This window comes from Penicillium maclennaniae, assembly GCF_028827695.1.
Source record: "Penicillium maclennaniae strain IBT 15551 chromosome Unknown utg000007l:1.0-4884863.0:1.0-4888362.0, whole genome shotgun sequence".
NCBI lineage: Eukaryota > Fungi > Ascomycota > Eurotiomycetes > Eurotiales > Aspergillaceae > Penicillium > Penicillium maclennaniae.
In genome coordinates, this window is record NW_026623219.1 from 1 (window position 1) to 15,644 (window position 15,644).

The following is a 15,644-nucleotide window of genomic DNA, read 5'->3' on the forward strand; positions in this document are numbered from 1 at the left end:
GTTGGTCACATCGACCTTGAATCCGATGGCTTCGCTGCCAAGCTTCTCGACTTCAGCGACAATCTCTTGGGGGTCGTTCAAATCCAAAAGGCCAAGCTTTGCACCCTGACGGGCGAGGGCGAGAGAGGTTGCACGACCCTGCCCGGAGGCAGCGCCCGTGATGAAGAAGACTTTGTTCTTAAGATCGGCGTAAGACATTGTGAGTTGTGGTTGGTCACTTTCGGTATAGAAAATTATTATGGTGGTGATTACAGCCAAAGATGCTCGACTTAAGTAGCACTTGAATTATCGAAGCCTAATGCACGGATGCTAACGGATGCCATTCCACAACTCTCGGAAGTAGTAAATAATTTCTAAGCCAAAAAAATATCCGAACATTGAATACAGAAGTTCCGGGGATAGAATCCCGGGGTATGTCATGTAGGGTTTGGATCGCCACTCCCGCCTTCGGAACAAGACGCCTTCCGTCATTTTGTTTCCGTTCTACTTCGCCAACCAAGAAATCAATGTCTGTTTCCGCTCTCTTGTATTCGAGTATTCAATACTACGGAACTCTGGGGAAGACTTTCATTGTCATAATATTTCAGTGAAGTATTTCTGTAACTCTTTCCCCACCAAATCATCGAGAATACCACACATCATTCAACTAGCAAATAGAGTGCGAATATGACTCAATCAATTTCAACTGAAAGCACTGGGGGTGAGGCGCCATGCAAGCCTATCGAGGCGACAGAGGCCTACCGCAACAAATTCCCAGTAGCCTATGAACAATCAAAGCTCCCTTTTGATACCCCGAGAAAGGTCAAGGTTATCCTCGCAGGTGCAGGTATTAGTGGAATTTCCTTTGCTCATGCTGTGGAGACTGGCCAACTACCCAACGTCGATCTTCAGATTCTTGAAAAGAACGTTGGATTGGGAGGCACCTGGCTCGAGAACCGCTACCCTGGATGCGCATGTGATATTCCTTCTCACAACTACTTGGTATGTGCATTGATAATCCTCCAGTCATTCCTCAGTACTGATATTTTCTAGTTTACATGGGCGCCAAACCCCAAGTGGTCTTCATTTTACGTCTCCGCACCTGAGATCCTTCAATATATCGACAACGTCGTTGATAAGTTCGATCTGCGAAAATATGTCACTACTTGCCGCAAGATTACCAGCGCCGTCTGGAACGATGAGAAGCAGAAGTGGATTGTCACCAGCAGAAACACAGATGGCCGTCGCACTGTCGTTTCCTCGATGGGTGTGACCGAGGGTGAGACCGGCGAAGACATCGTCGAGGAATGCGATGTGTTCGTCAATGCCAGTGGATACCTCAACGACTGGAGATGGCCCAACCTTCCTGGCCGCGAGAACTACCGAGGCGTTCTCGCCCACAGCGCCAACTACAACCCCGAAATTGACCTGCGGGGCAAGCGTGTCGCCGTCATTGGTAACGGAAGTAGTGGTATTCAAGTCACTGCAGCCGTGCAGAAAGTCGCCAGCCACGTTGGTGCCTATATCCGATCCCCGACCTGGGTTACAGCCAACTTGGGCTCAAGATTCATTGGTCAAGGTGTACCCAACATGACCTATGACGAAGAGCAACAGAAGAAGTGGATAGAGAATCCGGAAGAGTACCTCACTCTTCGCAAGGAAATTGAGAAGGAACTGAACTTCCGATTCCCCTTGTTTATCAGAGAGACCGAGTTCCAAGAGATGGCGAAGAACTTCACAAGCAAAGACATGCGCTCCAAGCTTGAGAAGAAGCCCGAAGTTGCGGATCGCATTATTCCTTCCTTTGGCGTTGGATGCCGTCGTCCGACTCCTGGACCAGGCTATCTGGCAGCGCTTTCTGCTGATAACTGTGAGGTCGTTTGGGGTGAGATCGACTCTTTCACTAAGACTGGTCTGAAGTCCAAGGATGGCACGGAGCGCGACTTTGATGTTATCATCGCCGCAACCGGTTTCGATATGTCTTTCGTGCCCCGTTGGCCAATCATCGGCCGAAACGGTGTGAATCTGCAGGAACAATGGTCTCAAGGATCCAGCCTGCTACCTGTCCGCAATTGCGCAGGATATGCCCAACTATTTCATCTACATGGGACCCGGCAGCCCGGTTGGCCACGGTAGTATGATCACCTCTATCGAGAGAATCACTCTCTACCTGGTGGACATGATCAGAAAGTTGCAACGGGAGAATTACTCTTCATTCCGTCTCAAGGATGGGAAGGCCAAGGCATACCAGTTCCAGATGCTTTCATGGCTCGAGAAGACGGTCTGGGGTGACACTTGCCAGAGCTCCTTCAAGAACGGTCTGGAGAGCGGTGCATTGCATGCCTTCCACCCTGGTTCGCGGCTGCACTACTTCGAGTTACTTCGGAGACATCGTTATGAGGACTTTGAGTGGGAGAGCCGATGCCCTGAGCCGGGTCTGGATTTCGCTTGGTTGAACAATGGTTTCTTGTCGCATGAGTTGGCTGAGGAGGAGGGTGCTGACCCTACGTATGTCTCCCCCTATATCTCTTCCCCCTTTTATGACACAATAAAACTAACAATATACTGCAGTTGGTACCTAGATCAAGATCATGCTACTTTGGTGAAGTTTGTTGGTGACAAGGCCTGAGGTTCGCTCTGTGCAGAGCGGGATAAAGTGTAAGTATTTTTGAGGATTAACCACTTACTAGATTACAACTTTCAATTTTAAAAATAGATAAAAAATTTTTGCAATCCATTCAATTTTACGTTTAGCTTTAGAAAGATAAATGTGAAGTACTATTTTAATCCTCCTGGTTATGTTCTTTTCATGCAAAAGGATTTTCTAATTCAAAGAAAAAACAATAAAAAGAATGACCAGACTGGGGTCCGGGTTGCTCAGGGCGGCACCCGGACCCGGACTAACTCAGGGTAACCAAACTGGAAAAGCGCACGGGCACACGAATTAATAATGATGTTTCTTCGTTTACGACAGTTCTCAGATCTACACCTCAACCAGAAGATATTTCAGCACCGGCGCAAACTTAAGTTACTGTTCCACGGCGCTAATTCTCACGAATCAGATTCGCGTAACGAAATCAAAACCCCACACAAAAGTAGACCTGGCCGGAGGGTCCAAGGTCCGGACCCTCCACCCGCCAAGGGACCCTCATTGAGGGTCCCTTTTCGCATAAGCGTGCATAAAACACCATTTATGAGCAGAAAATTACCTATTAAGGCATATTTATGCTTTAAAATATTACCTAAGAGGGTCCAAGGTCAAAATTTGGACCCTCCTTGGCGTAGTAGGCAAAAACCGGCACAAACGATACGCTTATATAAGCGAAACTAAGTTATATTATATTTTTTCCTGAAAGTAAAAGTGCTTCAGATATTATACATTAAATCAGAATATTTTTATCTATTTTATTAAATTTTATAGGGGGGGTTCAAAGTTACTCTCCTTGAGCGGGTATGGATGGTCCAAAATTCCGAAATAGGTTAGCGTTTGGTCCGAAATTCCCAAAGGGGATATAGTCCGAAATACATAGGATCGGCTTGGTCGAAAATGCATAAGGTCAGACCTGTATTTTGGACCAACCCGACCCTAGCGAAGCCACTAGTTGACCTTGGTCATTATCGCAAGAATTGAGGAGTCGGAATTACGTTTTATTGAATTACATTTATTAAAAAAAATGAGAACTTAAGATTAGAAACCTCAAATAAATTCATTCATTTTGTTATGCAAGTATGACATGATACGTATAATTTGCCCAACTCGCCATCAAAATAGCTCACTACGTATAGTGCTCACTAGCCCTCAATTTAAACTCCCCATGTCAATATCAGTTACAGCAGCCTTCGATTTTCGTCGGTCTCCTGTAAACATCATGTTTGTTTAATTTCTCTTCTTCAGCTGAACCATCAAATCGTTCTTCTCCCATAGGAAGAAAGTCTTCTGATTTTCCCATCCAATAGACTCAGGAAGAAGAGAAAACTCGAAGTTGAACAACATCTTCGAAAGAATGAGGCGCATTTCGTGGTATGCCAGACTATTGGATCGTTAGCTATTTGCTCTTTTTGGGATATCCTAGGAAAGACATACTTCTTTCCAAGGCAGTTGCGGGGGCCAAATGAGAATGGCTGGAAGGCTGCCTTATTATCACTGGCAAATTCATCACCGATCCAACGCTCAGGAATGAATTCGTCTGGCAGTCTGAAGTTTTTGGGGTTGTGGAAGGTAGCCCATTGCTGAACGGCAACAGCGGTCTAAGGTGATTGTAATGTCAGTCGTCCATCGAGCATCAAAATATGGAGTGCACAATTACCTTTCCAGGAATACGGTCTCCGCAAATAGTCAATCCCTCGTCAGGCACAATACGAGGCAGACCAACAGGAACTGGGGGGGTAGATGCGCAAGCCCTCCTCAATGCAGGCATTGAGATAAGTCATGTGTTCCAGGGCTCGCATATCAATATCCTCCTCCTTCTCAAAAGTCTCAAGAATCTCCTTCACAATGAGGTCCATCTTGGCAGGGTCCCTCAGCAGGTGGTAAAGGATTCCACTCAGCGCAGTGGCGGTAGTCTCAGTACCAGCAACCATGAAGACCTGCGAGTTGGCATACATCTCCTCACGGCTAAGGCGCAGATGCTGCTTCTGGTTCATCACAATACCCCAGATATCAGGCTTGGTCGACGCTTGGTTCACATCAATTCGTGTATCAACACGAGCCTGAGAAGCCTGGTAGTGAGAGATGCTTTGCTGCTTCAACTCCTCTGGAATGAGGCTCCGAGCAATAGACGCAGTCGCAGGCCAGTAGCGAGCCAGTCTGCGCAAAGCATTGGTCTTCATACTGACGAACACGGCAGCAACCCAGTTCAAGTTTCCAGTGCCAGCCAACAGATCCAAGGAAGCACCGAATGTCAAATCACCCATAATATCAAATGTAGTCAGATTCAACATGCGAACCATGTTGACCTTCATCTTGGGATCCTGCTTGATATCCTTGTTGAGTCTCTCAATCAACATATCCACGTACTGACAGATCAGCGGCTGTTGATCGCGAAGAGCACGATCAGAGAAGGCGTGCGAGAAGTTGCGTCGGAAACGTGAGTGATCGGTTCCATTCGCGCGGATGATATCTGACGCTCCGTTGAAAGAAGGGCCGTAGAATCGGGCGTCCTTTTCGGTGACTTTCTTTCCGGCAGCAGCGTGACCGTAGATTCCTTTCCAGGCTTCTCCGCTGGCATAGCTTAGCTCGTCTGGTGCGACGCGAACGATATCACCGTGCTTGACGTGGAGTTTATTGATCCATTGGAGCAGGTCGCCTTTGAAGGTGTGGTAGAGTTGGGGTATCCGTGATGCGGCAGCGAATTTTGGCCCTGGATATTTGGCGATTGGGTTAAGGAAGACTGCGTAAAATGTCTGAGAGGCAAAGAAGAGTGCAATCTAACCAGAGTATGTCAACGACGTATCTCTGGTAAGTTTGGATAGGGAGTGCTCAAGGGAAGGGGAACGGGTATGTTGGAGATGGTAGTATGTGGCTATCAAAATACAAACATACCGAAGTGAGAATAACTTGAATCCAGTTCTCCTGAACATAGATTGAAGCAGATTCAAGAAGCATCTTGGATCAGGGCCAGTCTGCGTCTGGCCGTGATTAGATGTGTTAATTTGACAGCATAACAAGACAAAGAAAATGAAAAAAAAACAATTGACATCTAATATATAGATACGCTAGCTTTTATGCGTCCTTAATTGAAGCTTATGCATCGGAAACGGTGCACAGCATTGGTGCCTTTTAGGCTTTCTGTAGCGTTGGGCAGCACGGAGTACCTTCTTCAGTCCGGGATTACGACGTATTTGACCCACTATGACCCTACGATGCGGGTATACTATTCGAAAATCTCGGTTTTATTCACGTGTCTCAGCATAACGTTGGGTTATTTCATTTACACGGAACATAAATGGCTCCGCGGAACAGCCACTACCCCACTAGGGTCTCCATACTTGTTTCCGAGTCAACATCCTGTGACGTTAGTGCACCATTCCGGGGTTAGTACCTCATGTTCCGAAAATAATTGGCGAGCGGTAAACATGTAACAGCAATTTCTACGCACCGTCTCGCAGATCAACTAGACGTCTAGAATGTACAGAAAAAAGTGGATTCGATAGGGAAGAAAAATGAATTTAAAGTCATAATTCGATTGTACAAGAAACTAAATGTATTACAAAAGATCCCCTCTGAACCGAGTTGCGGCACAATCTAGCGAAAGTGGAGCCTCGAACGCCATGTCTTCGAACGCCAAATCTTCAGAGTCCATGCCCATTAGAAATTGGCACTGTAATTCGTCCAATCTGAAAATTAGACCCTCGGTCGGTAAGCTTTCAGGTATCACCGCGGAAGAGGGCAGAGAGCTCTGGTTCTTTGGCTCTGAATGCCCGTGTGCTGTGGAGCTTCTGTCCTGTCCCGATCGATCCACAAAGGTTTTCCAAAACGTTTGAGAGAATACGTCCAAATCTGCAGAACAATTCAATGGGTAGTTTTGATCTGCTGAATTCTGTCGTAATGGAGATGCTTTAAATTCTTCAAACGGTTCGAATACGCTGTCGGAGGGTAGAAGATCTTGTAGATACTGGTATACCTTGGATGCCGTTGCGACTGATTTGGATAGCGTTTGAAGAAGTTGGCTCGCACCGTACACCATCCCCTTCAGAGTTTCGTTTGAGACAACAGGAGTTGGGTGGTTCTCTTCTGGGATGAGATGGTATAGACTCTCGATTAGCGTGGTAGTAAGAATGTACCCGGATGGTTTCAAATAAGTGGTTATGATCATGTAGCTTCGAATTGCTTCGATGATTGCTTCGCAAATTGAAACTGATGTTTTACGACGCTCAAGGTCATGCTCTTTAGACGTGAGAGGCTTATGACGGATGCTCAGACGAAGAGATTGGAATCGCTAGAAGTTATATTAGCGTGCTAAGTTTTTAATGCCGAGATTGATGAAGAATGCATACCAAGAACCCGATCAGTCTCTGGCGGATTTGTGCTTCTCCTTCAACGCACATATACTCTGCGGCCATGGAAGACTTCCAAAGAAGGCTTGACGGGATTTGCCGATAAGACAGAACAATCCGTGTGTCCATTATCTGCAGCTCCTCCCAGTTATCGGCCTTTGGAGCCCGGGGTGAAAAGAAGCCGTCCCAGATGTGAGCCCACAGACGACTAAACGAAATTAGACTCTGTAGCACCTCGTGCTTGCTTGAGCACATATCGCTGTGGGCCTTGCTGAAGTCGCTCACGGCACTTTCATCCTCGCGCAGGAAGTATGTGATGCCACATTTTTGGGTAATGCGCTTGTCAAGGAAATAAAGAGTCCACCAAAGTCCCTGGCGAGATACCAATTCGCAATTATCACTGGGCCATAGCGCTTGGTTGTTGAGTCCAATCTTCAGCGCAATTTGAAACCCTTGCGTGATGCTCTGTAGCGACATGTGATGCATGGACATCTCGAGAAGAAAGGCAGATGAAGTAATGTGGTAAATGACGGTTTCAAGGTCGGCATCGTGGAGTTGGTTGAAGTGCTGCATCAACCTTAGCCCTTGCAAGTAACTACGCGAAATTGGTCGCGACTTGCAGGACTCAATAGGGAGAGTGAGGGACTCGGCATACGCTAGCATGTTCAAAAGAAAGGCGATGATCTTGCAATTATCAGGTCCTATCACAATTCGATGGCCGTCTGCATCATATTTATGAAGTGACAGAACCACTGACAATCGATCATAAATCATGGCTTGTTTCAGGCATGGAAAGTAGGATTCAAATTCCTGGAAAAATACACTGACAAGCTCCCAAAGGACTTGCGGTTCAGGTAAAGTGACCGTGGCTTGTGGAGGTTGAGAAATATCTTCCGCGCTACCCATAGTACTACTTCGGCGCATACTTCGCAGGGCATTGAGTTGGGAGCCGATTGGTAGGCTGTTGAGCGAGGGGGGTTGTAGCTCCGAGCATATCCGGTTCCATCGGTTCCCTCAAGGGACTTGGAATATCTTGTGATGAGGGAGCAAAACTGCCAATCGAGTGATTGTCAAAAGCATTATTTTCTGAGATATCGCATATAGAAGGCGAAATTTCCTTAGGGGACCGATCCAAGTCTGTCGTCCGCATGTTATAGGATACCATGGCAGGAATGTCTGTGCCGGAAAAGCTTCGTTGTTCGGAGAGTGCTTTTACTTGATCTTGAAGTTGTGAGAGCTGCGCTCTCAAGGAGATGGAGGTTTTGCTTCGTTTTCGCGGTTGGGGCTTGGGGGACATTTCTGAAGTGGAACTGGATTCTATCAGCATCTGCTTTCAAAAGTCAACAATGGAACTTACTCATTGCTGGGACGATTCTTCTGGATTGGCATTTCATGTTGACTGTCGCCCGCATATTGGCAGTCGATTCTCCTGGTCTTACAGCTGGAACATTTGGGCTCCCCCGAACACTTTGAGTGCGTTAGTGACACCATTTCAAACCATGCCCCAGGCAAAAGATTAAACGTTACTAACCTTGACTTTACGGTGTTGACATTCGAAACTAGTACACGGGTTAATACTGTCGGTAGGTGAGAATCGACCACACTTACCATGCTTGTAACGTATATTTGTCACGCTTGGAGCCTTCCTTGCGACTTGCTTCCTTCGGCATTGGAGAGAATGTTGTCTTTTACAAATGAGTGTGTTGTATTCCTCTCATAGAGAAGCTCAATACAATAAGCGATGGATTTCAAGAGGAAATAAATTTTTATGGAAGAGAGTAGGAAAACACGGGACAGAGAGAACTTTATGACGTGGCGGGGAAGGCGCAGATCCCCGGCGGGGTTGTTGCTGCATAACTCGTGCGGGGAAACCTGGGTATGGCGGGTACTCCGGTAATCGCTAGTCAATGACATAGTTTTGTTTTCACGGTATTCCCCACTCCGCAACTATGATCTTTGATCAATAATTGGTCGCATGCCAAGGGGGCCTGGATTGACTTTCCAGTCCTTCGTCCAGGTGATCGGGTCCCAATGCCACGGCTTCTGTTCATAATTCATAAATCGAAGGTTGGGGTTATTTGTCGGGCGTCGGGGTAAAATGAAGAATCCAGAAAACGATGTGCTGACACAAGGTACTCAAGTAATTCATCTTCCAGGTGAAAAAGCCCGTTGGATTTATCTTGATACTGCGAAGACCGTAGATAAGCCCACATGTGTATTGCAGGTCTGCAGGAAAAGAAAAAAACCTGAGCACAGATAAATTGGAAGGTCATGCATTCTTTAATAAAATTCAAATTTTAGGCTAACTAGATGAGAAGGCGTTTGGCGATCTTAGAACATTTGAAAAAGCAATATCTACGGAATGTTAGTTCCACGGAATCACTTCAGATTTCCGCTTTGCTACCGGGTGGGGTGGGTAGCCAGCGCATGCATGTATATTTTCGGAGTATATATGGGGTTATACATCGCCAAAACTAAGTGTGGGTCTCGAAAGATAGAAAAAACCTCGAATCTTTACAACAAATTTTTATTCGAACTGCATTTTGGAAGTAAACCGCCATCATGTCGAATAAAGTGAAAACACTGGATGGAGTGGCCCTGGTCACAGGCGCAGGTTCGTGACGAACTTACTCCCCCCCCCCCCACCCACCCAAATAAATTGCGAATGGCAGCTTATAGTGATAAACAGGTTCTGGTATCGGCCGTCAGATCTGCCTTAGCTATGCTCAGGCGGGATGTAAGGCTATTGCCTTGGCTGATCTCAACGTTAAGGGAGTCAACGAAACCATTGCGTTGCTCAAAGCCGAAGGGTATAACGTGGAGACCCTGGCCTTGGAAACAAACGTCGCAGATCCTATTTCAGTGAGGAATGTGGTCGAGCAGACTGTCAAAGCATTTGGAAGCTTGGATTATGGTTCGTCTTTCGACTTGATGCAAGGCTGAGGCTAACATTGGAAACGCAGCCGCCAACGTCGCCGGAATCACAACAATCGCTCGAGTGCCAACCGCCGAATATCCACACCAAGAGTATGATAAAATTTTGGAAATCAACGCAAAGGGTGTCATGATCTGCATGCAGGAACAGGTGAAGGCGATGAAGAAGCAACCCGCTAAATGCACTCCTGGAATCGACAATCCACGCCGAGCGCAGCGAGGAAGCATCATCAACATTGCCTCCGTCACTGGATTCGCTGGGTTGCAAAACATGATGCCGTACAATGTCTCCAAACACGCTGCGATTGGTCTCACGAAATCCGCCGCCATTGACCATGGCTGCGACGGGATTCGTATCAACGCTGTGTGCCCGGGTATGACCGAGACACCCATGGTTGCAGCTCGGACAACTTCTATCCCCGGGAAGGCCAGCGGCTGGGCAGTGGATGGAAACACAAGGCAGCGACTTGCACTTCCCGAGGAAATCTCTGATGTTTGTATATTTTTGAGCGGTTGTGGTGCCAGCTACATGTCGGGGGGGGTCGGTTGTGGTCGATGCGGGACATCTGGCAGCATTGCGTTATGAGAGCAACCTGTAGCTTTAGGAGTTAGTACTGCTCCATTGAAAGGAACCTTAGAGGGTCAATAGAATTATTTCATTCAGCTGCTAAAGCGTTTTGATATGGAGAAGAAGAGAGACAAGAAGAGCGAAGGATAAGACGGTTGCAGCCGCGACCGGGAGTTTCAATCAATCGTTCATAACAATAGAAAATTTACATATTCAGCTCACAGACTTGGAAATTATATAGAGTATCGCCTGTTATACGGCCTTTCCCCTTTTTTGCATGTAGTTAAAACTTGATAGTTATGTTAGTGGGTTAACCAGTAGCTACATCACGAACGAAATTCCTGCCCGATATTCCAGGCCTGAAGCTTAGATACCAAGTCACGTAAATTGCTTTCTCTCTTAGGTACATAGAAGCACATGCAGGCCGCCGAGATCATGGATGGCATAGTTGTGCGTGTTTGGGCTTGACACTTTGATTCTACCGCTATCTACGGACCTGTAAAGAGGAAGGCACCAGTTGACAGTAAACATTGAGGATGATTCAGCCCAAGTTGACTTCATTTCCAATGTCTATCCTTCCTTGTTTGGGCCCCTAATAGAAATCAACTCCTAGTCGCAGGGTAATACATAGGGGGTCAAAAGTCTGTTTACATATCTGAATTTATATCCACGCCCCCTTTTCCAATTAAACTTCACCACCCCATATCTCCACCACTATGAGGTCTTTCGGCATCGAAATTAGTGGTAATCGGCCGCGTGGAGCTGAGCTTTCGGAAACCACTCGTGCTGCTATTGTTTATGCCCTTGAACAGGGTGGAAAACCCACCCAAATTGCAAAAGATCTACATATATCGCGTCAAACTATCTACAACACCAAAAACCACTTCTAAAAGTATACACACGTCAAAATAAACCCCCGATCAGGCCGCCCACGGAAGCTTACCCCGTCTGAGCGTCGATATATGTTCCGTCTAGTACGCCGCAGCCCTACAATAAGCTATAAAGCCCTTTTGATTGATACCGACTTTAAAGTATCAACATCAATATTAAAACGCGTCCTAAAGCGCTGTAATATCCGCAAATAGGTTAGCAAGAAGCGTATCTTTCTTAAAAAGCATAATACAAAAATTCGACGCGCCTTTTGCCGAAAATAGGGTAGTGTGCTACATTTTGATGATATAATCTTTTCCGATGAATGTTCCGTCTAACGTAAGTCAAATTCTATCCACCAATACGTATTCTTATTTAAAAATAAGCGATACAGGAAGGATCTTGTGAACCTTATAAATTATGGCAAAGATATCCGGCAGATAGTTTAGGGATCTATCTAGCTTAGTGGTCGCTCAAAGTTGATACTTATGGAACGCGATGCTTTTTCGAAAAAGAACGGCTACACCACGAATTCATATCTTAATACCCTCGAGGAAGCGCTCCTACCTATGTACGAGCCTAGCATAATATTCTTGCAAGATAATACGCGTATCTACGTGGCACAAATTGCAAAAGAATAGTTCGAAGAGTATAGGATATAGGTAATAGAATGGCCGCCGTATTCGCCTAATTTAAATCCTATTGAGAATATCTGGAACTTACTTAAATAAAAGCTATTCGAGCTTTATCCACAGCTTGCCTAGCGTGGGCGTTCTAAGATAGATTAGAATGAATTCCGCAAAGCCCTAGTCATCGTATAGGATAACGTGGTCGGTAAGCGAGTGGCGCATGTAAGCGAGCGGCGCACCCGCCCACTTTTTCTCTATATCTTGACACTTTTATCGACCACAACGCCTTTATATTGATTAATCTCTAGCTTTACATGTATTCCTCTTATGTCCGATCTGTCCGCAATTAGTACATTGGGGTGGACGCCGCGTCTTCGGTGCTGGTGTGTCCTGCGGTAGTAGGCTTGGTGGAGCTAGAATTGCCTGAGAGGGCTCCTCATGAGCTTCCTCGAGCTCTAATGCTTCTCGTACGGATAGACCGTCATCGTGGGCTATCCATCTAGTCTTACGAGCACGCTTTCGCCTTTGCGTAGCGTTTGCGGCACGTAGCTGCTTATTTTCGTGCTCGAGAAGTATACCGTTCTGCATTGCGATCTGACAGCCTTTAATAAGCTGGTTTAACGCGGTTTGCGAAGGCGATGGCGGACTTTTTGAGCGTCGCTTTAAGAAAGCTTTGATTGAGGATGCTTGCTTTAAAAGCTCATCGATATTCGCGGGCGTATGTGGGTAAAAAGCGCTTGATTGACTACCGCGGCTTATGGGAGGTGTCGGCGTCCGAAGTTGAATATTAAGCTTTGATAGCACTTGTTGAGGATCAATCGGCACTAATCCTGCTGCTCGGAAGCTATTTTGTATTGTAGTTGGTTTATAAGCGTCGACGCGAGCTTGTGGGTATGTAAAAAGGAAGTTAAGTTTGTCGATATGGTTGATCCCGAGCCGCATCTTTTGGTCGATTAGACCGCCGTATGAACGCTTTAAAATAGCAAAACATCCGATATCAAGAGGCTGAAGTAAATGCGAGGAATGCGGTGGCATACAGATTGGGATAATTTCATGATCCGCGCAGATTTGATCGAACTCTGGTGTTAGATGACTCCCGTGTCCGTCGAGGACTAGAAGTCGATATCTTCCACGCGTACGATAATTTGTTGACGGAATAAATTGTTTTTGAAGCCAGCGAAGGCCTATCTCGTCGGTTGTCCATCCATTTGCACTAACTTCGAAGCGCCAGTCGGGTGGAAGGTCTTCAAACCATGCTTGATTATATTTTTGGCCTTTAAAAATAAGCGTCGGCGGAAGCACCCACCCCGAAGCGTTAATTGACTCAATTACAGTTACCCACTCGCGGTTTCCTGGCTGTAAAACTGATCTCCGACCGTAGTATTCTGATCGGGTAATCACCTTTTGGGCCGTACAGAGGCCCATTGCGAAGCCAGTCTCGTCAAAGTTATAGATATCGTCCGGTAAGATACCATATTGCTGAATTGTGGCTTGTACGAGGTCAAACCACGCTCGAATGATCTTTGGATCCTCTTGTTCTGCCCGTTGGTAATTATAGCGTCGAGAAAAGCGAGCTTTAAGCTCTGGACGGCGCTGGGTGAAGTTATATACCCATTTTTCGCCGACGGTCTGGATGGGGGTAGAACCGCGCTTCGCAAGTAGAATATTCGCCATTTCTCGTACGTGAGCTTGCGTAGGGGCTGCACCGCGTGAATCTAGCGATAATATCCGTTGCTGGAGTATATCCTCTTCGATTTGGGTCAATTTATGACCATTTGCGCGACGTTCAGCGCGGTTTGTAGTACCGCGTAGTCGACGGCGGAGCGTGGTTCCAGGCACATTAAATCGACGTGCCGTCTCGCGTATAGACGTGATTTCCTTATTTTGAATGGCTTGTATAGCAATTGATAAACGGCCCTCTTGCTGGACAGAATCCTGGCTTGATCCGACACGAATTGGAGGCATAGTGCTTGATGGAAGATAAATGGACGCGCGGAGATGCGAAAAAGTGGGCGGGTGCGCCGCTCGCTTACATGCGCCACTCGCTTACCGACCACGTTAGCATTAATTAGGCTAAAATTAAGAATTTTATCAGATCTATGCCTCGCCGCATTGCCGCGGTACGAAAGACAAAGGGCTGGTATACGAAATACTAGATAGTTATTATATGCATCCAGTTTGAACTGAATATCTTTTAAAATGGTAGAGAAATTAAAGAAAATAAAATGGGAAGATAGAGGCGAAATTGGTGTGTACACGGACTTTTGACCCCTTATGTAATCCCGTAGCATACCCACACCGCTTCGGGTGTTGGTCCGCCGGGGCCCAACGCAAATTTGGATCCCAACACACATCTTGAAGCTATTCACACCTATTTTTCCTCCACACCTATAAATATCCCTTATTAAATTGATATCCAGGCGTTAATGGTATCCTACTTGGTGTCCCCGTATCTTTAACTTGGTCCGTAGCTGAATTAGGGGTTAAAGATAAGCTTAGAGGCGCCACCTTCCCTTTCCGGACACTCGCTGTATGCTCCATTTCCTTCTTTACTGAAGTCCGGCGTCTCGTATCCTTTATAGTTATAGCACCGAATTTGCCGATATACCTCTGTGATTTATAAGTATTTAAAGGTATAGGCGGTAGCTAGTGCTAAATAGTAGACTTTAGAAGGCTAATCTCCTCTGCTATCTAGTGTAGTGGGAGAACTGGTGACATAATGAGCCTGGGTGTGGCCTCAGGCATGATTTAATGTCTGCAGTACATAGTACATCTCCAGACACACTTAGAGAAAGACAAGTTATCTACCTAATTCATTCAGGGTTCACCCAATTTCTTCTATCTATAATACAGTATTAAGATTATCCCGCACGGCTGCAATAGGGTATCAGTACGGCCTTATCTAGTATCCTCTATATCAGACAGGCAGTATATATATATATGTTATTTAGTCTGTATCGCCAGATAGCTATCGAGCCATTACTATTTTAATTAGCGTCCCCGGGAAGGCTCTTTTATTAAGGTATATCACTATATAAAGAAATACATACCTAAAGGGTGGGGATCGCGTTTAACCCTAAAGGTTATAAGACTATCTGAGACCTTAAGCGGGAGATTATATTCACTAATAATTATAACGGTATATAGTTAGTGCGGGCAAATAAGAGTGACTAGCTAAGATATAATATTCTCCTAAATATACCTAGTTCCTATAAGGAATACTATCGGACTAATATATAGAAGATATAGCGGTACTTCGGATACTACTAAAGATATAGCCTATCTAATTAAAAATAGTAGCCGAGTAGGGGTGCCCTAATATGCGATAGCTATAGCACTCTACTATATAAATAATATTAATATAAATAATTCTATATTATAAATTATAAGAAAAGGAAGTAGCCTCGATAAAGAGAAAGGAAGAAAAAAAAGAATTATTAAAGAGATACTGTAAAGGAATACCAAGGACTAGCGGTGAAGGTCTACCCCGCAGTGTAATAAGTAAGACTCGGGCCCGATTCATATTTAAATCGAGGGGGTTTCCAGATAAGTTAGACTTAGCAAGAATCAGTCTTACTTCTTATAATATTATACCCTAGTTTAGATATCCTTCCTTACTTGACCGATAGGCTTTCTACCCTAAATACGTAGATTCTTTATAATTCTGA

At 45.6% G+C, this 15,644-nt stretch overlaps 6 protein-coding genes across 6 annotated transcripts; 2 read left to right on the forward strand and 4 right to left on the reverse strand.

Moving 5' to 3' along the window:
- Positions 1 to 3: 3 nt before the first annotated feature.
- On the reverse strand, positions 4 to 198 carry N7477_007215 (dehydrogenase; the record flags this gene model as incomplete). Its single annotated transcript, XM_056968878.1, has 1 exon — positions 4 to 198. A coding segment is annotated over one exon (195 nt), but the record flags the coding sequence as incomplete, so codon positions are not given.
- Positions 199 to 666: 468 nt separating this feature from the next.
- On the forward strand, positions 667 to 2,608 carry N7477_007216 (flavin-containing monooxygenase; the record flags this gene model as incomplete). The annotated part of the gene is made up of 4 exons (XM_056968879.1): positions 667 to 981; positions 1,033 to 1,996; positions 2,034 to 2,487; positions 2,551 to 2,608. The coding sequence occupies 4 exons, from the start codon at positions 667 to 669 to the stop codon at positions 2,606 to 2,608; spliced, it is 1,791 nt and encodes a 596-aa protein (XP_056818911.1).
- Positions 2,609 to 3,856: 1,248 nt separating this feature from the next.
- N7477_007217 (cytochrome P450) lies at positions 3,857 to 5,584 on the reverse strand (the record flags this gene model as incomplete). Its single annotated transcript, XM_056968880.1, has 5 exons — positions 3,857 to 4,010; positions 4,064 to 4,227; positions 4,287 to 4,303; positions 4,353 to 5,406; positions 5,522 to 5,584. 5 exons carry the CDS (start codon positions 5,582 to 5,584, stop codon positions 3,857 to 3,859), a joined length of 1,452 nt encoding a protein of 483 aa, XP_056818912.1.
- Positions 5,585 to 6,945: 1,361 nt separating this feature from the next.
- Positions 6,946 to 7,638, reverse strand: N7477_007218 (fungal specific transcription factor domain-containing protein; the record flags this gene model as incomplete). Its single annotated transcript, XM_056968881.1, has 1 exon — positions 6,946 to 7,638. One exon carries the CDS (start codon positions 7,636 to 7,638, stop codon positions 6,946 to 6,948), a length of 693 nt encoding a protein of 230 aa, XP_056818913.1.
- Positions 7,639 to 7,885: 247 nt separating this feature from the next.
- On the reverse strand, positions 7,886 to 8,645 carry N7477_007219 (Zn(II)2Cys6 transcription factor domain-containing protein; the record flags this gene model as incomplete). The annotated part of the gene is made up of 4 exons (XM_056968882.1): positions 7,886 to 8,285; positions 8,333 to 8,442; positions 8,507 to 8,534; positions 8,584 to 8,645. The coding sequence occupies 4 exons, from the start codon at positions 8,643 to 8,645 to the stop codon at positions 7,886 to 7,888; spliced, it is 600 nt and encodes a 199-aa protein (XP_056818914.1).
- An 892-nt stretch (positions 8,646 to 9,537) lies between these two features.
- N7477_007220 (SDR family NAD(P)-dependent oxidoreductase) lies at positions 9,538 to 10,495 on the forward strand (the record flags this gene model as incomplete). The annotated part of the gene is made up of 3 exons (XM_056968883.1): positions 9,538 to 9,589; positions 9,665 to 9,889; positions 9,939 to 10,495. 3 exons carry the CDS (start codon positions 9,538 to 9,540, stop codon positions 10,493 to 10,495), a joined length of 834 nt encoding a protein of 277 aa, XP_056818915.1.
- Between the last annotated feature and the right edge of the window lie 5,149 nt (positions 10,496 to 15,644).